The sequence below is a fragment of the Pezoporus occidentalis genome, unplaced genomic scaffold (assembly GCF_034315485.1).
Source record: "Pezoporus occidentalis ecotype Australia unplaced genomic scaffold, CSIRO_AGI_Poc_V1 ctg112, whole genome shotgun sequence".
NCBI classification, from domain to species: Eukaryota; Metazoa; Chordata; class Aves; order Psittaciformes; family Psittacidae; genus Pezoporus; species Pezoporus occidentalis.
In genome coordinates, this window is record NW_026912907.1 from 232,592 (window position 1) to 257,992 (window position 25,401).

The 25,401-nt window shown below is 41.1% G+C and overlaps 1 protein-coding gene and 1 long non-coding RNA gene across 7 annotated transcripts in view; one reads left to right on the forward strand and one right to left on the reverse strand.

Annotated features, from left to right (window-relative positions):
• LOC134171299 (uncharacterized) overlaps window positions 1-14,817 on the forward strand; it is a 23,067-nt gene extending 8,250 nt beyond the window's left edge. For 4 of the 6 annotated variants that reach the window (XR_009967582.1, XR_009967585.1, XR_009967586.1 and 1 more), the window contains 3 exons: window positions 1,031-1,489; window positions 8,502-8,677; window positions 14,102-14,817. This is a non-coding gene — a long non-coding RNA (uncharacterized LOC134171299). Of the gene's footprint in view, window positions 1-1,030; window positions 1,490-3,776; window positions 3,840-4,518; window positions 4,634-8,501; window positions 8,678-14,101 lie in introns of all 6 variants that reach the window. The other 2 variants (XR_009967584.1, XR_009967587.1) reach the window with 2 other exon arrangements.
• MRPL42 (mitochondrial ribosomal protein L42) lies at window positions 8,476-14,331 on the reverse strand. Its single transcript, XM_062633380.1, has 5 exons — window positions 14,118-14,331; window positions 12,288-12,351; window positions 11,266-11,350; window positions 9,855-10,018; window positions 8,476-8,591 (listed from the first exon to the last, which is right to left on the reverse strand). The coding sequence occupies exons 1-5, from the start codon at window positions 14,329-14,331 to the stop codon at window positions 8,546-8,548; spliced, it is 573 nt and encodes a 190-aa protein (XP_062489364.1). The 3' UTR covers window positions 8,476-8,545.
• Window positions 14,818-25,401: the final 10,584 nt, after the last annotated feature.

Genomic DNA, 25,401 nt, shown 5'->3' on the forward strand with positions numbered 1-25,401 from the left:
GCAAACCTGCAAAGGTATACCAATTTATAGCCCCCAACAGTGTGGTCCATTGCATATATTTTTACTAGATCCATGTTTTTGCAATTTCCTCATGTTCTTTTGATGGCTTTTTTTTCCCTTTTCTATCCATCAGGGAGTGGAATCCTGTGTCTAGGGAATGTAAATAGCAGCTGTTTCCACTCAATTTGCATTTATATACTTAACACTTCAAAATAGATTATTTCTAGAAGCTTTCACAATCTAGTCAAAATTCCTACTTAGTCAGAAGGACTGGTGAGAAGTTAATGAAATCCCTTTGGACTGGCTGATGGAAAAGATGCAGCAACAACAAAATTCCCCAAACGACACATCCGTTATGCTTCTGACAGTTACACTTCCAACAGTCAACTGGAGCCTATCTTTTAATCTCCTGCATTTTCAGGATCAGTTCCTTGGGCTGTTCTAAGGGGGGCAACAGTATGCCAGGTAACAAGATGAACTGCTAAAAAATATGTGCTGAACTGCTACTGTATTTCTAGCAAAATTAATTTAGGAGTATACCTGGAAAAAAAACCCAAAAGCAACACCTGGCAAGCTGTTAAAGTCAACAGCTTATTTGCCAGTGTCACAGATTTTTAAATAAATGAACCCCTTCTGTCCTGAGAGTAACTGAAAAGAAACCCAGGTCTTTGGGTTTTATACCAGTATTTTCTTTTGTTGACATTTCATTTAGTAATGCCTAAGTGAAGATTTTAAGGATTGTGTCCAATTATTGTTGTTTTTTTTTTTTTCTGCAGAAGTCTTTGAAGACCTTTCACCTCATTATTTTTCCAAATGCCGTAACTTGAACCATTTCTTGAGATTTCTTTGAACCTCTGAAGGCCGAGAATTACAGAACATTAACATTTAGTGACCTTTGGTATGGTTCATTTACTCTGATGGGGACTGCTGAAGAAGATGCTTGCTCTCTGTATTTTGTTGGAAGTTACAGAAATTCTTCTCTGAATATTTAATTTTGTTTATCCAGAAGAAAAATCTTTTATTCTTACAGGAGTGTCAACTGGGGCATCTCTGAACTGGACTGGACAATCTTGATGACTCGGGTTGCTTACAGAACAGTTGTTATGGTGTGAGTTGCTAGTTTTGAATGTATCACTAAGTCTGTAACACACTGATTCAGAGTTAGTAGTATGAACAGGCAAACAGTCTGAGCTCAGGCTGTCTGTAAAAACAATGGTCACAACTACCTGATTTCAGGAAGCATGCTTGTATTTCTAAATAAAAATAAGTCCCTGATGCCAAGAGGCTTGGCTTATATCCACGCTAGCTAGGGCTAGTTTGCTCTAGAGCATACTCATATCCCACAGTACTCCTTGGACACTTTCTGGACCCTACAGACTCAACATATAATTCAGATTTTTTTGTTTTATCTTTCAGTTTGAAGCATCTGAAATGATGTTAAACTGTACTGCAGGCAGTGAGACTGGTGCTTTCCTAGGATGAAGTGAGGGTATGTATTTCATGTTCTGGATGTGGTAATATTTGAGGGTGCACAATCAGCTTGAGCAGTTTAGAAGAGCATGTAGGGTAAAGCCAGACAAGATGTGACCCTGGGAGCAGTGCTTGGTGTGAACTCTCCCCACAGGGATGTGGAGCCATTGCTTTAAAGGGGGCTAGGTGGAACAGAGGGAAGTAACAGAGGTGTGACAGTTGAAAGCCGGAGCAGTTAAGGGCATGCTCAGAGGGACTCTGAGTATCAGTCTGCTGCTGGGGACCACTTCTGACCAACGTAAAGGGTAGACCACAGGTATTTTGACTACACAATTCACTCTTAAAGAAATATAAGGCTTCTCTTACATCTTTTCCACAAAATCATTAGCTAAAATCTTGGTCATTGTCCTGAGTTCAGCTGCAAGAGTTATTTTTGTTCCTAGTTACCTGGTGGTATGCTGTGCTTCAGCTTTAGTGTGACAACAGTGCTGGTAACACACCGATATTTTAGTTGCTGCTAAGTAGTGCTTACTCTGATCAAGGCCTTTTTAGTCCCTCATGCCCTAACAGTGAGGAGGGGCACAGGAAGCCAAGAGGAAGCAGAGATAGGACACCTGACCTAAACTAGCCAAAGGTGTATTCCATACCACAGAATGTCATGCCCAGTATATAAACTAGGGGGAGTTACCTGGAAGGCCCAGATTGTTGCTCAGTTGAGCTGAATATCAGTTGTCAGGTGGTGATCCCTTGCATTGTGCATGACTTGCGTTTATTGTTGTTTGTTGGAGATTTTTCCTTTTTAGTTTTATATTCTATCCCCTTATTACTAGTACTAGTAGTTTTATATTATACTTAAATTACTGGAGTGTTCTTATTTCAACCCATAGGGTTTACATTCTTTTGATTCACCTCATCCTGCCTGCAGTGGCAGTGGGGAGTGGGAAAAAGGGGTATGTGGTACCAAGTTACCATCTGGGCTTAAACCTCAACAGTCATATTGAAGCAAAACACTCATCGAGTTCTGATGAGTTGAGATTTTGTCCTCAGGCTAAGCAAGGACTGGCTAAGCACTGTGTAGGTACTAATCACAGCTGCTCTCGGTCAGGACCACCACTGCTCTTCTTATATGCAGTCATGTCACCTTTCAGCCCTTCTAGTGGCCTCTTTGGGCTCATTTCAAATCTTTTTCTTCAACAACTATGGCCATGTAAAGTCAAATTGTGACCCATGCAGCCAACATACAGCATGTTTATTTTAGAGCTGAGCATACAAATATGTGCTCTAGAGAGGGAATTTCTGTGCTGATTTTCTTATCTGTGCTTATGGTGAACTTACCATGAATTCTGAATTTTTTTCCTCTACTCTGGATAGGAAATCCTTTTTCTCAATCCAGTTCTAAAATTTGTGGAACTTGCTGCCAGTTTTCCCATCGCTAATGCCAGGATTTTAACTGTATGAAAAAACAGTGCAGGGGAAAGGCAGTTTTATAAAGATATGAGATACTCTTGGAAAATGACAAGTGATCCCATACTTAAGCCAGTCGGGATTAAAACCTACAAAATAACAAAAATACGAAAAAGGATGTGGAGCCTTGTGCTACTGAATACCAACTGTTAACTAATGGGGGGTCAAGGAAAAATTCTTCCTGGCATTAGCTTATTACTCAGTTGAAAACTTCACTGTCTCTTAACTAAAGCAGAAGATGAAGATGACTGCTGCAGCACAGCTCTGGTCCAGTATAACTCCTACAGATGCTGACTTCAGAAAAATGCCACTTAGCTTACTATTCGTCTAAACAAATACAATGTACATTTGAATAATAAAGACTAGCAGTATTTAAGAAACACTAGTCCTTACATGAAACTATAAAGCTCTGTTAACATTATCTAGTAGGAAATGGATGTTTGTACAGTAGAGTCATGCTTTAAGAGTTTAATCTTTTATTTCAGTTAATTTTTGTTCTACATGATAATGGCTTAATGTGGTAGCCTAGTTTAAGTCACTTTTCATCACTCATTTAAATATTCTGTGATACTTACATAGTTAAACTTCTACTAGTTTTGGCAGAGGAGAAGCTAAAAAACAGCTCTTCCAGATTTTTTGTTTTTTTTTCCCCATGATACTCCTATTTTGCTGGTAGGGAGATTCCTTTGCTGGGGAATTGTAAACTTTGGTAGCAGTCAAAACTGGCCATATTTAAAGCAGTAAAATGCCTCTGGCCCAAGACTGTTTTTCATCTTGACAAGCAGTAAAGCTGGATATAAGCACAACTGTTTTCCATATTCATTACTTATTTGATTTTTCAGAAGGATTAGCTGGCAAATTTTGTCAGTTCCATTGGTCATTCCAACCTCCTGTGGTGCCTCCAGGTAATGAAAAACTCTGTGATACCTTGACTATCATTTCTCACCTACATCAAGACACTTAATAAAAGTGGTACTCAGGGCTATAAACTTCTACTTCTCTAGAAGCCATGCAATGCAAAATTGTTGAACAAACATGCTGTTCGATTCATGCAGCTTCCACAAAGGATACTGCACATCAGAAGGCAGGAGCTAACAGCTGTATTTATATACAGTGGAACTAATAGGCTGTGTAAACAGTATTTAAATTTTCAGATAATTCTGTGCATGTTGCCCAGTACATTATCATTTGTTGTGTTCACTTTTCTAGAAGTACCTAGAGGTAACAGTTGTGATCATGAGCTCTTTAGAAGAGGTGCTGTAAAGCACGTAACTATCTTACTTCTCCTCTGACTACACAATGAATGAAACAACATCTTAAGTATTATCTTTCAGCATTGGAGGGTTGATTAAATATAAAGAGGTGAGATTAAATCCTATATACAATTTATTCAAAGTTACAAATTATGTGTGTGAATTGCTCTATACAGTAAAAACATGTACACGATGCAGAGAAAACAGAGTGCCTATGCATGGACTACATGCTATTGAAGGCTAGTAGGAGCAGCATTGTTGCCTTAAGATCAGTATTTTTCTTTTACATATATGATAAAAAAGTCAAACTGCTTTCATTGTTCTGATGCAGGCATATCACCCTCAACTAAGTTTCATTCCCTCTTCATAGATGAGGAGAAAGCACCTCCAGAGAACAATCTGTGTGACATTCTAGGTAATAAAATCTTAAAGATCAACTGCCCTGGGTAGGTATTTTATTTTCCCCTGTCAATTGACTATAAAGGTAGCCTACAAAGACTAACTCAGGCTTAGAGGTCTAATTAGTAGCCATCTCAATCTTACAGATGAATCCAACTTATATTTGTGGTAGGCACACAATTTGTCCGATGTTTATTTTAGTGACTGATGAGCTTGCTTTAAGCAGTTTTATTATATTACAGCATTAAAACAAACCTCTATTAGGGAAGAGGAATGCAGTCCACGCCTGTTTGATCTCTTCATTATATAACTTTGTACTGCTTTTGAGGGTGGAATGGATGTCAAATTACAGCTGAGCAGCTGCTAAAATTTGTAAAGACTGTGATAACTGAGAAATGCAGTGTTGGCTTTAAATATCAGTCATTACTGTGACCTGTAACAGACCTACTGCAGCAATTTGTTCTAGTACAGCAGAATTTAGACATAGCAGCTGAAATTCAGACCTACTACAACAGTACAGGGACAAGAAGTGAACTTTTCTATAGGACTGAGTAACTGGAGGGGTGGGAAGGGATGGACGGACCATTCCTCCCTCCATTAATCATCACAAGGAGCTGAAGCATAAAGATATTAAACTTGTAACACAGGTGTATTTGGCAGCTGGGTGCTGTTACACCCCACCATTGTTTTCAAAACTGGCAGGGTCGCCTTTTTTTTTTTTTTTGAACATACATCTCTGCCACATGCTGCAGACATAACAGGCAAATCTCACAAAAGAACCCTTGAACCTTTGAATCCAACCACTTTCAGACTTGCTAGGGAGTTCCTTTTTCTTAAATACTTACAAATTTAAAGAACGGCTAATGTATGTCTCTTACAGTGTTAAATTTGATGACATACCTAAATCCCGTTTGGTTTCGGACAAATCCAGTTGTGTAACTGTGCAATATTGCCTCCTGGTGGTAGACCCAAGCATCTGCAGAACAACATAATTTGCACATAGGAAAAAAGGCAAAAACCTGCTTTAAAAGCATGCTTCCTTTTTTTAAATTCAAGTCTAACTAAAGAAAGTGAAAGACCTTTCTTTTCATTAGGATTGAACTGCAATTTTAATGGTCTGAATCGATATTATTAAAAAAAAAAAAATCAGTAAGACATACAAACTGTGTACTATACAATAGCAATGAGCCTAGTAAGGTCTGAAACACTTGGTAACTACTAGATACAAAACAAATGGCTAAGTGCCTAAAATTGGCTACAGAGACACCAAAGCAGACTTAACACTGTATATTCTAGGCAACTAAGGTTTTCAATTAACTAACAAGTGCAACAGAAAACAGCCCAAACTAATTTTCAAATGGATTATCCTTTCACATAGAAATGGGACAAGAATTAAATGGATGAATTTCTAAGTCTAAGTTTTTAAGTGAACTGAAACAGATAAAGACAGTTTTACATAGTTGTTCAATATCTAGAAAAACAGGAGGACAGCTTGGAATTACTGTGAGAGCTGGATTTTTATTAGGTCATGCTTCAGATGACCCAGGAGAAAGATTAGTGGAAGAGATCATAGAAAGATTTAGAGTGGCAGCATAAGAAAGGGAGAGATTTTGAAGTATCAATTTTATGAATTAATGTAGTAACAAAGTGGCAGAGGGTACACACAGTGAAAGTGTTTTAGACTCTGTCTGCAGTAACTGGTCAGAAGAGGAAGTACTTTAAAATAGCAGCCCAGCACATCATAGGTTTTAAGCCCTCAAAATATCTGAAAAGCATCCAAAAATGTCTGGGAAACATTGAGAAATCCAACATTTCTACAGTGATTGTGGATATTTGATCATAAACAGGGTCTGACAGGCAAGAACAGACAAATGTGATAACAGGAGGTTTCTGTAAAGCAAAATGTCTTAATAGTATTACACAGCACTAAGACAAAGTATCAGGGAGAAGAAGGGGGGAAAATAATTCAAAGTTTAAATTAGTCCAAGGATGTCTTTTTCTTATGCTGGAGTAAAGTCAAGCGGTGACGAATCAGGTCTCAGCTTTCAAAAAATAAAGGGGGCTTAATTTTTATACAGTGGGACATGAATGAAACAGTAAGTATGAGATGGAAGCTGCTCACATATGGACCAGTGTCAGTACCATGAATCGATCAAAATACTAAAATTTTTTGTACTACAAATTACTAAAAACTATTTTAAAAGTTATATTTTAAGCAGAAAAAAAATAAGTATTTTGACATGTCTGAACTTGCAGAGTAAGCAGTGATCCTTCTCACAGACACAACAGACATTCCTTCATGATAGCATGTTATCACGTGAGCAACACATCATATAACACAGAGCCAAAATCGCTTGGCTGATGGAGGCTTAAACATGGACTCGGATATCTTACAAACATAACAGAGAATAAACAAAACTATTCCATGCTTTGCCATCATAAACCACTATCAGCTAAACTGTCACTTGGATTTAAAAATGCATTTTTAAAAATAATACCAACATAATAACTTAGACTAGCTTCATGTACAATTTTCCAGAAGCATTTAAAGGGAGGCTTTTACACACACCCAACACTGCCTTCTCTCATCCCTCCCAGTTACAGGAAATTCAGGGAAAAAAGGTTATTCAGTAGTAACTTTAGAAAGTAAGTGTTCTTTAGAGTAACAATGACCAAGATGAGAGACTATATAGTACTCAATGTGTAGCAGAACCTGGAGACAACACATGCTGGTAAAATGACACTAGACTAAAGCAAAGAAACAAGAACCTTCCTAGATTATCCAAGTTGCTTTGGAAAGGAAATACAATCAAAATGTATGACATACATGGGATAATTATTTTCTGATTATTTATAAGGATCTGCTTATAAATAATGTTCCAAGCTGACCCTTTCTGTCTGAAGGCTGATGCCTAAAACTGTAGACCAGAGTAAAGAATCTCATTTTCCTGAGGAAAATAAAAGGCTAGATGACAAAATATTATAATAGCAGAGACATTTATGCACTACAAATTGCTAAAGCTATGAAGTAGAATAAAACAAAAACTTCTTTAATTTAAAGCATTTTATGTCATAAAGGGCAAATCCTTCCCCCTGGGTCAGCGAGAAAGAGCTGTGAGTCTTCACTGATTACCTTGCTGAGGCAAAGAACTTTTCCTCCCCTGAGCTACAGCTATTCTGATTTCCATAGGAACACAGCATCCTCACTGAATGGTAAACAGGGTGGGGTATAAAACACAAACCCAGCAACTCCCTGCCCCAAACTATGAATACACACAGACGTTCTCTCAGCTATTTGGGATTCCTCAGTGATTTAGAAAGGCAAGTTGTTATGCCTTGGATGCTAATACGTAACCAAGTTGGCCAGTTTCCAGTACCTGACAATAAGCCTTAATACAATCACTTGGCTGATGTTGGATTAAACATGGAATCAGATTATCTTGCAAGTATAATAGAAGCAGCAAAACTATTTTTTCACTCTTTTCATAAATACCTCATATAATATTTTTTATCAATACTCTTTAAGACCTCAGTGTTCAAGCTCACCTGCATTTCAGTTACTAGATTTCTAAAAACATAACTATCCTCCCAGAATAACACCAAACCCTAATGTGTCCAGTTCTGGACTTCCCATTCTGACACAAGGCTTCTGTGCATTCACTTTACCAATGATAAGCCTCTGACCAAGTTTAATCAGAGCACTCCATCACCTGCTGCATCCAGCTCTAAGACTAGGTCATTGGCTGACCATGCTCGTACAACAGCCATCACTGAACCCTTGCTTCATTCATGCAGTTTTGTCGTTTTTCTGTCAACTTGCTGAAGTAGAAGAATCAAATTTAGCTAAGCATGTTTTTGTTACAGCACTCGCACAGAACTGCCAAACATCTCACTTTCCGTAATTTTTATTTCCAGTAAAGATTACTAGTAATGTGCTTATGAACAAGAAGTTGTCCCAGTTATCGGTCTTTGGGAGGATTAGGATTCCTGCGTCTTCTGTGATACCTAGAAGAAAAAAAGGCTGCAGTGAATGAAAGCTTTGGACAGTCTTGGATTTCCCTTATGCTTTCACCCCCAGCAAGTGATCTCAGGTTAGACATGTAAAACACAAGTTACACAAGCACAGCCTATCCACCACTCATTAGATGTCATCTGTTGTTTGTGGAGTTACATAATGCTGATCATTTCTATTGCTATGTCTGCTACAAGCATGCAATAATTCAGTCAGTTCTACAGCTGAATAGGTACAAAGACTGCTGTTTATTATTCTTAATCCTTTGTCTGAAGTTAATTTTATTACACCATCAGCTTTTCCTCTGGCTAAAGCGATTGCTACAGAACAAAGAGACTTGATGTTTAAAGGAGTGGTGCCAGACTGTACATTAAATAGTGTAATATTTTGCAGACAAACTAAAAAACAAATTCTGACAACAAAAAAATCATCCCTACTTTTCCCTCTTAATTACCCACCCTAAATCAAGGAAGACCCTGTTTGATGCTCATTAAAATGACAGATACCCTTTGGCCATAGAAAATTCTACCATTTCATTCATTTTATCTACCCCCAAAGCACAATAATTAAAGTATTCTGGGGATTAAAAAAAAACCCAAACATATATTCTGCCTGTATCAAGCCTCCACAGCTATGAAATTAGCAACTACCAAAAGATGTAGTAGCAAACTGGGAAGAAGTAACACAAACCAGAATGCTGGGTATATTCATGGGCCTACCTGAGCGTATATAGTTCCTCTTTAAGCTGTCATGCACCTTTGCAGGTCTCCTCCTCCCAGCTTTCTGAATACAAGGCACACAGAGGTGCAACTTTCACCATTCAAATGGGAAATCTCTACTATTCTTGAGTCTGAGAACTGGCCTATTAATTTTTTTTTTTCCTGAAAAGTCATTAAGAAATAGACAATGCAAGTTTCCAGGCTGTGTCCGCTCATGTCCATTCACGGTGTTTTACCTACTAGATTCTTTTATGCAACTTTGATAACCGCCTGAACTAGTAACTAAATAGATGGTATGAGAAATTTCTGCTCTGTGACATCTTTCAAAGTGGCAAAGGCTGCCAAAAGGGCAGCATTAAAAAACCCTTATGGAATACAGTTTTCCATTTACACAATGCTGCATTTAAGATTTTATGCAATAGCCCATGCACTAACAGTATCCTGCCTCATATGACTTACCCGACATTGAATCTGGTCATTAAGTTATTCTTCTATTTCCCTTTACCTCCAAAAGGAAGAAACATTGAAAATACTTACTGTCCCACAGGATACCAGCGATGTTTTGTTGTGTAAAACATTTTGCTGAGCTCTTCGATTGTAGGACCTTCATCATTCTTTAGCTCTTTTTCATTCAATCTGCATTTCAAAACTTGATCGAGGTTTTCTTCTTTATTATTCACTGGATCTGGCCGTGGTATGGGCTATAAAAACAGTAGTGTATATGTATTTCCCTTTTCTGAGAAAAATCAAAAACCAAGCTACACAGATAGCATTACTCTTGACAGCTGAAGCCAAAGGCATACAGAAAAATGCCTGCAATTGTAAAAGCTGTTCACCACCACCCCCCCACCCAACCAAAGCACCAGTGTGGAGCAGATGTCTAGAACACTGATTACCCCATGTGCTACAGCTGATTACACTACCTCTAAAATGAGCACTGCTGTCATCATTACTGCTAACTTGACCCTTAAAATTCACCTGCGGACTCAAAAGCTTCACTTCTACTAATCCAAAAGTATTCATATTATTTCTATTTAGAAATTTATTCATAGTGATAAACATCATCACTAAAAAAGCTTTTACATGATGTGTACCTTGGAGAAGAATATCACTTCCTAATTGTTTGTGCATCTGCTAAGACCGAGATGTTTGTTCTCAACCTGAAACCTAACTCCTAGTACCATTACAAGCATTTTTCCTTGGTTTAGTCTTTTCCTGAGATATATGCAACTGATACATTTAAAAATACTGGTATATAACTTGCCGGCAAAGAGTGCTAAAATGTCTTAGGTTTTCAATGGAGAATTTTCACATTGGGTACTTCAGCAACAAGGCTACCATTTGTAGTGTTTTACTAGCATGAGAACTGGAAATTGAAACAAATAGTATACACTAGAAAAGCTTTTCTAAACTTACTTTCATCTGTGTAAAGAACACACTGTAAGTACTGCTGATAGATAAAAATTTGATATTTATAAAGTTTTTTTGTAGTGTTTATAAGCCAAGAGTACTGAAGAGAATTCAAAGTTTGAGTTGAAAACAGCAGCACTTTGTTATATTCTCTTTCCCAGACTGCAGCATCTGTACATCAGGACAGGTGAACTAAAACCTGCATTCCAAACATCCTCTTGAGGAGTACACTCATACAGACACTAGTTTTCTCTGAGGTGCACAAGTATCTGAGTGCCTCATTTATTTCTATTTGAGTTACTATAGGCTGTGCTATCTGAGCATTTCTTTCTCTGCCACTTTCCCTCAATTCACCTAAGAACAAGGTCCTCATGGCAGCAGCTACATTCATTGTTCACTAACTTCACAGACATGCTGATCACATGCTAAAAAGTATCTCAGTATTTCAAATGAAAAAAAAGATACCCTCAAGACTCAAAATTATGAACTACTTATGCCTTTACAAGAGCACAAAATATAAATATACATTTGGACCTACTTTTGTATGCTCATATGGAATCTCAAGCGACGGGTGGTAGCAGACAATTGTCTTCAAATCTGATGTCACTGCAAGTTCCACTTTGCTATAAAAATAAAACCTCAAATATACACTTTACAATTTTCAGAAACGCTGAACAAATAAATAGCCCAAGTCCCAAAGAAAACTAGATTTGCCCCTGCATTTATGAATTCTTAAGAATCTTCTATAAAATAAACCCTTATAAATTAACAGTCCCAAATACTTGATCTGAACCTCCTCTATTCTGCCCCTTTTCCCTTTCTACCCTCCTCACCATCATCATCATGTTTCTTTTTTGGATGAAGAGGAAGAAAGGGCTAAAAGAAAGTAACTGGGTTAGAAAAAAAATCTCTACAGATAATTACATGTAAAACTGTATCAACAAATGGGGAAAGATGATGTCTAGGACAACATGCCTTTATAAGAAGTATGGCACTTACAAAAAAAAGAATAGGAAATAAAGCTCTGTTTGGTGTTCCAATTTTTACATTTCGTACAAGATGACTAGCATGATGAACAGACACTACCGAGAGGTTCCATGAGGAAATACGACTTTTTTCACCTTCCTTCCTGTTCCCGTGACACATTATCTTCCTAAAACCTTGTAGGACTCAGATGCTGGTGTTTGCCATTATACTTGTGTTGTCTTTCATGGTTTCTACACAACTTTCTCATGCAGCAGACAAAAATACCTGGACTTTGTCTTAACAACAAGCATCAGTGAAAACAACTGCTTTTAGCTATTTTCATAAATAAAACTGCAGGGGTACTGGGGTCAGCACCATGTTTAGAATGAGCCCTGCATGATTTTTCATTATGCTTACTTTTTGAAATACTGACTTCATAATTGTTATGATCAGAAACAGTACGTTAGTTGAAATTATTACGGGTATCCAAAACTGGTGTATTTGATTCCATTATATGATAACTTCACAACAAAGAAAACAGCCCTGGAATAAATGTCACATGAAAAGGCCACATATTAAAGCACATTTAAGTACCAGTTGTAGTCTTCAGGGAGAACTGAATATGTAGATTTATGGCAAGCACGACACACAGCTCCATCTGCAAAAAAAAACACAAAAAACACCAAAACAAAACACTACATGTAAAAACAAGCAGAGCTGTGCCAAGTTTAAGAATGTTTACATTTTCATTCTAAGTCTGAATTGGGGATTATAATCATTGTCAGTTTTCAATTAACAAAACCCAAATACTTTCTAAACAGACATTCACTTTACTGCACAGATTTATAGTGTAATCAAAAAAATACAGTATCTAGGTAGCTATGGTCTACATTTACCTTTCCAGTTGTACTGTTTTCCTAAAGAAAACCACAGTATGAACAAAATACCTACAGATTTGATCATTAGAGCATATTCTTTATATATGCAAAGAACATTACCTTATGACTTACATGCATGATCATAATTTCATTCATAGCAATATTTATTATAAAAAAAAAAAATCTAATTTTTACTTCACTGGTGACTTCTATATGTGCTATACAAAACACAAAACTATCATGTCTTGGTTGCAGTAATCCCAGAGAACTTTACCCTTTTCCCCAGGTTCCTGCAGCTCCACTCCAGGCAAAGAAATCACTAGTAAATTACAAGTAGTAAAGAAAGCCAAAAGCATCCAGGACTGTACTAAGTGGATGGAGGGATGGGATTCTCCCTCTGCTCAGCACCTATTACACCACATCTGGGCCCTATGACCAGCTTGGGGTCCTTTAATAAAAGATGAGCTGGCACAATTTCAACAAAGGCCCACCTAGATAGTCAGGGCTGCAGCACCTGCTCTGCAAGGAGAGGTTGAGGGATGGGAGCTGGCTTAGCCTGAAGCACAGGCAGCTTTGGGGAAACCCAAAAGTAGCCCCCAGTGACTGTTTATGACAGTTGGGGTTACTGAGGCGAGGGAGCCAGTCTGTTCAGTGGTGCACAGTGGAAGGACATGAAACCCCACCCTCAGTTGAAACGAGAGGCTCTGGCTGGATACACAGAGAAACATTTTCCTAAGGCCACCCAGGCACAGTGGGACTGGGGCCCAGCCAGGCTTGTGCAATCTCTACTCTTGGAGACTTCAAAGGCGAAGCTGGACAAGGCCTTGAGCAACCTGGTGACTGCAGAGCTGAGCCTGCTCCCAGTGGGAGGTTGGACCACACACCACCCAAAGTCTCTTCTGAGTTTTCCCACAATTCCATTTCCATTTTTTCATAGTATCATTTAAGTTAAAAGATACTTTTAAGATCATAAAGCTCTGTCAAGATATTGCTGCAAATAGTTCGTATCTCTTCCTAGGATTCTTCCTAAGATTTCTTTCTCCTCCTTGCCCACTAATCTCTAAAATGTAACATGTCCATTATATTTTCTCAGTTCCTCTCTTTTCTATAGCCTTTACTACCTCCACTGCATCTACCTATTGACACCCGAAACACACATAAAAAGGTAAGAAATAACATCGCCTGTTTTCACTTTGCTGTTTATATTGGGTAATGAGATCTTGCTGTAGCCTTTTTTCTCACCACCATTAAAAAAAAAAATAGATTTAAATTTAATTAAAATCAAACACAGTGGTAAGAGCAGTGGTATTTACAAGCAAACTAATAAATTAGAGAAGCACCATATGTGGACCACAGAAGCTTTAAGAGGAAAAAAAAGCCAAAACAAGATCCCCTTTAATTATCAGCAGAGAAGATGGAATATCAGACTTGACTGTGTTCAAATAAAAATTGACTTCCACACTTCCATTACTTTAAGCAGCACAGGAAAGAGGCTCTCAAAGAACAAATTTTAATACAGGATTTCTACAGTTTCATCACTACTTACTCTGCAGCGGGGCCTGCTTACAAGCTGCTACTGAACGCATCCAGAAGAGGCTGGGGCACACAGTTCTAAGTAATGTTGCCATCCTGGCAGCAGAGAAGAAACCAGTCCTGAACAAGATGGAACTCAAATGGACCATAAGCTTTTTTCCTGCAGAATACCCTCTGAAAAAAAAACAAACAGTTTCAAAGCTGTTCAGGGTAGAAAAGCCAAACATTTTAATTTCTTGAATATCATAAAGGTAAATAAAATGTGTGCAGTAGATTCTTCATTATTTATCAGTGGTTTAGAAGTCCTTTACTTAAGATACTCACACCTGCCTCCTTAACAGTCAATGTGGAACAAGACTTTATTTGCTGAGAGGTACTCTTTGAAGGTACATCATCACTGTTATAAAAAAGGTTTCCAAGCTTTGGTCTCCTCGGTTTTTATACTAACACTTAAGTTTTGCATCCTTCCCTCTGCGTATTCCACAGAATTATTCCCAAACCATGTTTGAGATGTAAATACCATCACCCAGTATAAAAATAGAAGTACTTATCCTCAACACTTGCTGTAGTTACAAACTGGCTAAATGATGCTGCCTTCATCCATCTCAAAAGCTATACACTTAAAAGCTACAAAATACCATCTAGAATACCTTAAATGTTACCCAGAAGGAGAAAGACACATAAACATCTTAAGTTTTCATTTGCTACGGGGGGGGGGGGGGGGGGGAATTGTTTTGAAGAGGAATGTAAACTGATGTCTAAAAAGCACATAATTGGAGACAGTTCAGAAACACTCATAAAAATATAAACAAGAAAGGAGACCTCTGTAAAACTACTTCATGTTTAGTGCTTCAGAACATTACCAAAAGCGTGCACTTTACAGTTGCAGCAACTAACTGTTCATCATTTTCTTTACCGCTGACAAGTGCTGCTGAATCTACAGAACATTAACCCAGTGCCTGCAGCACTGCTCACGACTTGCTTTTGAAGCTCATTAACAAAAAGGTGTGAGAAACGGGGTGGCTCTGGACCACCTTGTTCCAGGACGGGCTGTGACACCTGCCTGTCCTTGGCCTTGCCTCAAGGCCAGTTCAAATCGGGGTGCTCCTGCCCCCGAGACAGCACATATTAAACCCTTAAAGGGCTGTCGGCAGTAAGCAGCAGTACAAATCCTGACACTTCTATTAATAATTATTTAGCTTAAAAAAAAAGTCATTAATCTGTTATAGCAAGCAAATGAGTGCCCATTATAAAACCAGATCTGCAGGCTATTAAACGGAACCATAGAATAATTTGGGCTGGAAGGAACCTTAAGTATTACCGAGTTCCAACCCCCTGCCATATGCAGGGATACCTCCCACTAGACCAAAGAAGTCCCTACCAACCTGACCCTGAAGATTCTAGCAGAGACTACAAACCACGGCAATTTAACCCCTCTGCAAGCACACGAGCCCAGAGGCCTGCCTTGCCACGCCCCTGTTTCAGCCGAGCCCACATGCTCACTAACGACAAAAACCAGGGTGGGCTGCGCGGCGGGGCCCAGCCTTGCCCTAGCCCGCCCGCCTCCTGTCTGCCTTGCCTGATCCGCGGACAGCAGCGTTCTCCCGGCGGGAACAAGGACCGTCCGCTAGTGGGCGGGGCCTACCGCGGGCGGGGCCTACCGCGGGCGGGGTGAGCTGCCGCCGCCTTCCGTGCCCAGGGCTGCCCGCCCGCCATGACGAGCCCTGAGGCGCGTTAGGAACGGCTGCAGCGGCAGGGGAGCAGCTCCTTGTCTGGCCGGGCTGGCCCCTGATGGCGGGGGGGAGCAACAGGCCGAGCCGAGGGGGCAGCGGGCTGACACCCACCCGTCCTCGCTCTCGGTGCTCCCTGGAAGTCCCAAGGCGGGTTTCGGGGCAGGGCGGAGCTCAGACGCCCGGGTTGGGGGTGCTGGGGTTCCCCGGCATCGGCAGCGGCTGTTCGACTCGGGGAGAGGGCTGGGGTCCCGCAGCAGGCAGCAGCGTTGAGGTAGGATGTGCTACAGTGTTGTAGTACAGTGTACAGTTCCTGTAGTCTGAGCCATAGAAACAGTCATTTAGGTTGCAAAGGATCGTGGAGTCTAGCTGTTACCCCAGGACTGCCAAGTCCACCACTAAACTGTGTCCCGAAGTGCCACATCTACACTGTTTTTGAACACTTCCAGGGACGGTGATTCCACCACCGCCCTGGGCACCCTGTTCCAGTCCTTAACTTTTTTGGTGAAGAAATTTTTTCCTAATATCCAATCTAAATCTCCCCTGGTGCAGCTTGAGGGCGTTACTGCTTGTCCTATTGCTTGTTACTAGGGAGAAGAGACTAGCCACCTTGCTCCATCCTCCTTTCACGTATTTGTAGAGTGTGATAAGGTCCCCCCTGAGCCTTCTCTTCTCCAAACTATCAACCCCAGTTTCCTCAGCCGTTCTTCATCACACTTGTGCTCCAGGCCCGTCACCAGCTCCGTTGCCCTTCTCTGGACCTGCTCCAGCACCTCGATGTCTCTCTTGTAGTGAGGGGCCCAGAACTGAACTCAAGATTTGAGGTGCAGCCTCACCAGTGCTGAAGGGACATCCCTGACATTATTGGTTATTTCACAAGCCTGTGAGCACAGCCTGCTTGCTTTCCAGATTACATTACTGGTTGCAGCAGCTCCCTCTATTCGGCCTGCCAGACTTCGAAGTACCTGTAATACTTTTTCACAGGGAAGGCCTGAGCCTTATGTACATTAAATAGTGCATTTCAAATATTTAGGCCATGCAGAAAACTCACATGAATGCCCCAGGCACACTGCTCTGGGGCTACTTGCTTTGCTTCTTACAGAGTCATGAAGCTGTTTGAAGACATCATTACATTTACGCACATTGATGAAAGACAAAGTAGAGACAAAACCCAGTCATCTGTCCTGCTGCTCTGGTACCTGGAACGGCTCAGGCACTGTAAGCTTCCACATGCCCATGAAGCATCTCTAAGTCACATCAGCCAGTTCCTTTCACAGAATGACTTTCAGAGAGTCTTGGATAATGCCTCCTGAAGACGCTGCCACCTCTTCCGGAGGTCTTCAAACCATGGCATCTTTCCTGGTCATTGACTGCAGTGGAGCAGTGTCACACAGTCGTTGCTGGAAGCCTCATGATTTCAGTGATGTCTAACTTAGTTCTGTTGTTGCAGAGTCACAGTTACACTGATAACTTCCAGAAGTGTGGCAGAAGTGTAGCCAAAAGTCATGACTCGAGAGCTGATTGTTCTCATTAACAGTAGCAAAGGTTTCTTTTTTAATTCATTGTTTTCCTGACTGTGGGAGATGGAAGACTTCCATTCTGGGTTTTCTTGCAATATTAGGCTCAGTAAGCTACAGAGAGAGGGGGCAGATATGGGCCAAAATGTTTATATACTACTGGGAGAGATACAATTGAGGTGGGAGATCTCTCCACTACAAGTCTCCGCCACATTTGTGAAGATCAGCTGTCTCCATCACTCCCACTAAGTTTCTGCATTCAGCTACAGCAGAGTCCAGTCCAGGCTCAAGCACCAGACTGAAGAATAACACAGTCCTATGTATCTTCTGTTGTGTACCAGCTCATTATTCCCATGAGGAAATTGTTGTAGTAGGATGACGGCAGCCCTTGGATGAAGAGTAGCCTTTTGAAGCTGAGTACAAGCAAGGTAGTGGTTATGCTGGTGGGCAGAGAAAACATGTTCAGGATTTTAAGCTTATTCTCATTTCCTAGGTTATATTAAGTAAAATTAAGGCTACCCTGACTTATCTGGAAGGTGCTCATGACTGAGTTGTCATTGCTTCTTTAAAAGGTTGCCAAAGTTCAGTGATAATGATGGCTTTGGTTGACACCTCTAGTTTTTAGATGCTTTATCAAAAGGATATTTTTCATCCACACAGGAGACAAAAATCCTTTGCTGTTGAGTGAAAATGTTGAAATTAACTCCCTTCACAGCTGGAGACCAAATCACATCTGCTTCTTTCTCTCCAGTGTAAGACACATTTGGTATTCACTGTACATTGAGCAGCATCTATTAGAAAAAATATTTAAAAACCTCTCTCTAGCCACTTACTTAGAAAATTGTCCTCTCAATATGCTTGAGTGTATTAGTCATCAATATAAGCCTTCTGGGGTGCTCCTGCATTACTATTTCCTATATACCCTGCAAAGTCCTGCACCTGGGTCAGGGCAATCCCAAGCATAAACCCAGGCTGGGTGGAGAATGGATTGAGAACAGGCCTAAGGTGAGGGAACTGGGGGTGTTACTCTGTGAGAAATTGAATATTACCCAGAAGTGGCACTCGCAGCCCAGAAAGCCAACCGTATCCTGGGCTGCATCAAAAGGAGCGTGACCAGCAGGTTGAAGGAGGTGATCCTGCCCCTCTACTCTGCTCTTGTGAGACCTCACCTGGAGCATTGTGTGCAGTTCTGGTGTCCTCAACATAAAAAGGACATGGAACTGTTGGAACAAGTCCAGAGAAGGGCCACGAGGGTGATCAGGGGACTGGAGCACCTCCCGTATGAAGACAGGCTGAGGAAGCTGGGGCTGCTCAGCCTGGAGAAGAGAAGGCTGTGTGGAGACCTCATAGCAGCCTTCCAGTATCTGAAGGAGGCCTATAGGGATGCTGGGGAGGGACTCTTCATTAGGGACTGTAGTGAAAGGACAAGGGGGAATAGCTTTAAAATGAAAGAGGGTAGAGTTAGATTAGATATTAGGATAAAGTTCTTTACTGTGAGGGTGGTGAGGCACTGGCACAGGTTGTCCAGAGAAGCTGTGGCTGCCCCATCCCTGGCAGTGTTCAAGGCCAGTTTGAACAGGGCCTTAAGCACCCCGGTCTAGTGGAAGATGTCCCTTCCCGTGGTATGGGGGTTGGAACTAGATGGTCTTTAAGGTCTCTTCCAACCTAAAACATTCTATGATGTCAATTTATTTGCTTTTATCAAGACTTTTTTTTACTCATCAGTGTCCTGTGTATGTTCAGAGGAACTGCACACACACACTTACTCACAGGTCTGTGAGCTCTCACCAGACACAAGTTTGAAGAAGTAGAATTTCTGATGCTGCTGCCGAATGCGACCAATAGGTCTTCTAATTGTGGGGTTTTCTAGGCTGGTGGTATTCAGTTGTTAGCAGCTAAGGAGCTAACTCATCAATGAGGTTGTAACGAATAGAAGAAGATCTTGAATGTGAAGGGGGTTTTGTCTGTTTGTTTGTTTAATAAAGGTTGTACCACATGCCAATCTGTACTGTTTGTTTTCAATGACTGTGGGTTTTTTTTCCCCACATAGCAAATGCTGCATGGTTCTCTGTAGGGAATTTCTGATTCCTCCCAGGAGAATCAGCCACCGGGAGGATTACTGCTAGCATATCTTTAGTCTTCTCTTTCCTATCACTGCAATGGAATATAACTTGTAATGTTCATCAGAAATTGCTAGCAATCTTCTGTCCCTTGTGCGAACTCACTGGGAACACTCGATAGCCCTCTGGAATCCTGATTCACAAAACAGCCTTCACTAGATTTTTTAGATTCCCTGGCTTTATACCCTTATTGCACAGCTAGCATTAAATTATAACCTGTGGGCATTTCTGTAATGATTTCATTCTGGAAATGTGTGCTTTCAAAACAGCACTGTGTTGGTAAGCCTTGTAACTTAAATCCTGGTTCTAAAAGTTTGAAATTGAAGGTGCTGCAGAACTTGATTTTTGACACCTAAACCACAATGTCTGTTGAGCTTCCAGGCTATTTTTAGATGATTTCTATAAAAAGATTCTTTTAGAAGACAGTAGGTGAGGTCTACCCCCTCCCTGACGCATAATGTTCTGTGAGTCTATTCTTAGAAGCATGTTCTGACAGAGTACAACTTTCTGGTAGGGAAATGGGAATTGCTTAAGGACAACTTAGAAACATGACTACACACTTCTCCAGCACGTCTGGAGATGGAGTTATTAATAACTGCCAATGGCCCTGCTTGCTTCAGCAGGTTGTAGACAGCAAAGAGGAAACTTGATCACTCTGTATTGGCTCAGTGGAAAGGAGGCTGCTCCCTCCATTAACAGCGTGGATGCTGTGGCGGCTCTTATGGTCACCTCTGGCACTTCAAAACTGTGGAAAAGTTCTTTCTAGGCTGCTGTCTCACTGAAGGAAACCCATCCCCTGTTCTTACTTGAACAGTTGGTTGCAAACTTCTCCAGGAAATGGCAAAACAGTTGAGCTATTGTTAGGCAACAAGTGCTATACAGTAATGAAGGCGGCACTGCACTGGGTGGCTCTGTTGTAGAAGACCAAGTCTATAAATCAGAGCTGGCACCTGGATTAGCGTGGGTTTTGTGTAAGCAGTTGCACACACACATGCACCTCTTCTGGGAAATGGAATGTCGGGACTTGGCTGTTCTAGCTCTTTTGCTGCATATGTAGGAAATTGTTTCTCAGTAGAATTGTTCAGACTGTTCATTAGCAAACTCAATATAAATATTTAATTTATCATTGAAACCAATGTTTCCAGGAGTAAGCTTTTGGTTTCTTTTGTTTCCTTTAAATCTGGAGTAGAAAAGGTATTATATAATCACACCTACATGTGGAATTGAAGTTGTGAATGGATGGGTTTATTTTATTGCAAAAGTGGGATCTTAACAATGGATATGGATGACCCTTCACTCCTGGAACGGCATACTTAATCTTTGTGAGGTTATTCTGCCAATTTAGGGTACAAATTTCTAATGAGACGTAGTTTAGTTACGGTATTAATTCTCAAATCTTCTCAAGTTATGCTGTAGCCAAACAGATTTCTGTAGTTTAAGTCAATCTGTAAACACCCAGAGTAAACACCAAGGCTCATATCAATAGTTTATCTTCATCCTTTAGCAGATCTCACACCATCTCATCACTGGTCTGTCTGGTTACTGATAAGAAGTCAAGCAGCAACTGTAAATAACAGTTGAAAAGCTAAAATGCTTGTAATGGTCATATGCAGCCTGAGTAATTTGTGTTCCTGTTGATTATTGTAGCTCAAGTAAGCAATATTATGCCTCCATTCAAGCAGCCACTTAATGAGAAGCAATTAAAGGTTATTTGCTACAGTGAAGGCTCCTACTTGCAGCATCCCATTCTGATGTCCTGAGTTTGTGAAACATATAACTGGTGGGTTTGGTGGATTTGTTTCTTCTCTCAATACAGTTTCACCCAGCATTGCCAGTTAAGATCATTCAAAAATAGTCCAGTGACTCTTAACACTTAGTGCTGAGTGAAAAACACTGCACTTTTGTGCCTCAGTTTCACCATTTGGACAGAAGGATTGTAAAGACTCTTGTAAAATACTCTGTGATTTACTGAAGAACATTTTAAGATAAAATCTAGATACTACTATAAGAATTCATTCTCTATGTGTACATACAGACATCTGTTTTTTGCTGTTGAACAGATTTTCAACAATACTTGACAAAAATATCAGACTGCTTTTATGCAAAATAAAGACTCTGGGGTTTGAAATAGAGCTGTGATTGCAGTAAGACTTTTGTAAGATTGCAAAGGGGGGTTAGGAGAAGGAAGTAAGATTAGTCAGCCACAGGCTCAGCTGCCCTTGATGCACCCACTCAGTGAGTAACTTAATGACAGCAAAAGCTGTCAGCAGCTGTGTTGAATTGTTCTGGGAGTATTAATTGCATAATTGCAATTAATTCATTACCTTTCTGCCTATAGTGACATTATAAAGCACTTTGTTGGTGAATAACAAACTGCTCAATAACATAGTTGCCTAACTTTGCTCTCAGAACCGCTGTAATCCCAGTGATGATATGATCCTTGCCCAGCAGTGGCCATGGATTTGCGAGAGGAGGATTGTGCTCTCCATCCTGGCCTTTGCATTGGTGTGGTGGGATAAAATAAGCTCAGCCAACAGCACAGGTCACTGCTGCAGGAAGGAGTAAACCTACATCTGCCACAACTCATTCTGCTTTCTACTGCTTCTCTTGTGTGAGCTCTGATGCTTCAGTGAGCTGGTCAGAAAGGTAACTCAGCCAAAAAATTAAACCCCATACCATATAGCTCTGTATCAATAGAAAGAGGGAATCAGGAGCATAGGGCAGAGCACAGGGAAAGGGAGCAGGAGCCCAGTGTTTCCTGAAGCTTCTCCAAAAAGTTAAGAGGCACCAAAGCTGGGTTAGCAACTCATGGATACTACAAGGGGCAGTTTCACTTCCAGTTGTGTTACTTACCTGTTGTTGTCTCTAGTGGTTGCCAGTCTCTGGTGCTTCTTAGGACCTCACTGTAAGCCAAATCAATTAACCATTCCAGCAGAAGGCCAAACTGAATGTCTGGTTTTCTAACAAGTTAGTGCACTGAATCAGCTCAGCAGTCTGACATGCCCCAGGAGTGAACAGTGGAGGAAATGTGCTTGAGAAAAGAGAGTAAAAGAGTGAGATGGGAAGGGGAAGTAAGAAGTCCTCTTTTTGCCAGACTGACTCAGCTGCCTGGTATAACTTGACCTCAGATGTGTGGTTTCTCACTATCCCTAATGCAGTGAACTGTAGGCAGTCCCCTTCTCGCACTTTAGGTATGGGTTCCTGTCCTCTTTCCTTTGCCAGGCCTACACAGCTGCCTGACTGCCCGCTGTTCACATCAGCTCACTGCTCACCCAGGAAATATTCATGCTTGAGATCCTCATGTGAGCTGAGGGAGCAGTGTTGTGTGGCAGAGGAGGGCAGGAGCCATCTTACCAACATGCAAATACAAAGCGGTGTAACCCTGACATGAAACTACACCCTAAATAATCACAGTGGAGGCAAGCTTTGGTGGAGCTAGGCTGTAGGAATGAACTCTGATTTAAATGAGGACTACAGACGACACCAGTCTTACTGAACACTGTTCCTAAATTTCCTCTGGAATGCAAATATGGATGTTGCTTTGTATAAGTCAATCAGCAGCAACTGTAGAGTGACAAGATGGCATTTCTGAAATGAACCTGCACTTTCAGGTGCTCTGAACTCAGAAGCAAAGAGAAACAGGGAGCAGCAAGAGTGGCACTGCTCCCTCAGGGTGAGTGAGCTGGGAGCTGAGGGCACCCCAAGGCAAGCCAAACCATGACCCACCAAACGGCACAGCCCCACTGCACCAAAGGCAGATGAGCAGAACAGGGGGGTTACTGCAGTCGAATGTGTCAATGGTCCAGGGATCATCAGGAAGGATATGGTAACAGGCCAGGTCTGAGGCTGGTCCAGGAGCTCCTGGCACTCATGTGGGCACAGCTGAGGTGCTGCTTAGGAAGGACTGGACACCCAGTCCAACCAGAGAGTGAGGGTAGAGGCCCCAGTGAGGCCAGAACAGCAATTAAGGTCTATTTGTGCAAACAGTGCCCTGACACAAAGCTGTGGAGATTAAATAGCATCTAACAAAGCCTTTACTAAGTGCAATACAACCATCTAGAGTCCTTTATGACATCCTTGAACTGTTTATCAGCATATATCTGACAACATACAGGCATATCCCAGATCTCCTCACATCCTGCCTGAGGTGCAGGGTTTGTTTCAGGATATTAAGGGAGCAAACAGCAATTACCAGTGGTAAGCCAGCATCAGACAGAACTCCAGGCAGTAAGTCTAATGAAAACTTTCAATTGAATTTAAACAAAAGTATCAATCTAAGTAACTTCCAAACACACAACATCTAAATCTTTCAGCCCAGCAAAAGAGAAATGCCATGTTGAGTCAGGGAGGGCAGCTGTCTAAATGAGGATGCATGACTTCATTACTTGCACTACTAGGTATGAAAGCAGAACTTTTTTTCCCATTGAACCTTTATTTTACTAAAACAATCAAATAAACAGGCAAAAAAAGGATTGCTGAAACACTGCAAGTTTTGATAAACTACACATGTAGCACTTTGGAAAGTTAGTTTTGGGGATCTACTTTTTCTTCTCCCCTTTTCACCTCTCTGTCCCCCCTCCCATGCCCTCCAAGAAAATGTTAAGGTGTTTATAGGTGTTTTTAATGGCATTGTCATATGTTTAAAGGTATATGTGGCTTTGAAAACCTGGAAAAAGAATCCCTGTGCCATACTGCTCAAAATAAATAAGCTGGCAGAGAGGAATAAATACATTTTAGCAACAACACTGAACACCAGAGCAGGAGTGCTGAAGTACTGCTCTACCCAGGGAAGCAGAAAGCACAAGTATGCTAGGCTGGATCCCCTGTGGTGCTTCTCCAAGGATGCGTTCCAAGACACATACCAAATGGAGGATATGCACACAGGGTGGTGCAGGATGAGGTCCAGAACCCAGTTACTGTGGCAATAAGGGCTGAGTGGAAAATCCTGAAGGACAGGGGTGAACACTGGACAGTCATTGGGTTGGGAAAGTGCCTGGGAGACGCAAGAGTGTCCAGGGAGTGTGGCCAGCTTGAGGAGACCAACCTCCCTGGCACATAAGTGTCTTGTTCCAACTCTCATCCAGGGGATTAATTTGCCTCCTTTGGGAATTTGAGAATGCTGTAAAAGAAGGACACTTTTTTACTACAGCTTCTCCTGGAAGATATCCCTTGGTAGAAAGCGAGTGCAAAGAAGCAAAATCTAAAGCCAATATTCTGGAGTAGCCAGTTTGGATGGCTTTTCCAACATCTATATGGATACTTGGGGATCTCTGCAGCAGTCCTTGTAGGAGCTAGAATGGATAAGGGGAACATCCTAATATCTTTGTAGATATGACAACAGAAAACAATGGTTTTGTTCAATGCCGTCTCCTGAGCAAGTGGACTTCAAAAGCCTCTTCCTAAGGAGAGCCAGAAAGAGAGGTGTCATGGAAACTGCAACTTCCAGGATGTGGCAGGCCACTTATTGAGCAACAAAGACATAGTAGCTTGCCAGGTTGACTTGCTGCAACTTCAGAGTGAAGCAAGATTCCTGGTCTACAACACCTGAAAGAGGACACTGAAGGCAACACTAATAAATTCAATATTTATTTGTTTGAGCCAGCTGTGCTCCACTCCACTTTTGCATCTCACAGACATAGAGCAAGGTTCACAGAGCAGAAGTTCCAGCACTTTCAAGAAGCTGAGTAGCATTTTACTCACTTTCAGCCTAAAGGCATCCTTTGGTCCATGTTTTCTTCCACTTACGACAGTCTTCTACAAACAGTATAACAAAATACACTGGTTTCCAATTTGGTCTTGAGGATACGGCCCAGTGAAGAGTCTTTGATGTCTAATGAAGTGTTTGAGTCATGGAGTCTTTCTCCAAGCGGGATTACCAGCAGCATTATTTATTTCTTTTGTCTTCCTACTTTCTTAAAATTTGCAAGGAA

Excerpts from the sequence above, each read along its gene's own strand:
- MRPL42 (XM_062633380.1), bottom strand. The coding sequence starts at position 14,331 with ATGTTTGGCTTTTCTACCCTGAACAGCTTTGAAACTGTTTGTTTTTTT. Across the intron at positions 11,351-12,287 it reads CTCCCTGAAGACTACAACTG|CAAAGTGGAACTTGCAGTGA; the intron begins GTACTTAAATGT and ends TTATTTTTATAG. Across the intron at positions 10,019-11,265 it reads TTCCATATGAGCATACAAAA|CCCATACCACGGCCAGATCC; the intron begins GTAGGTCCAAAT and ends CTGTTTTTATAG.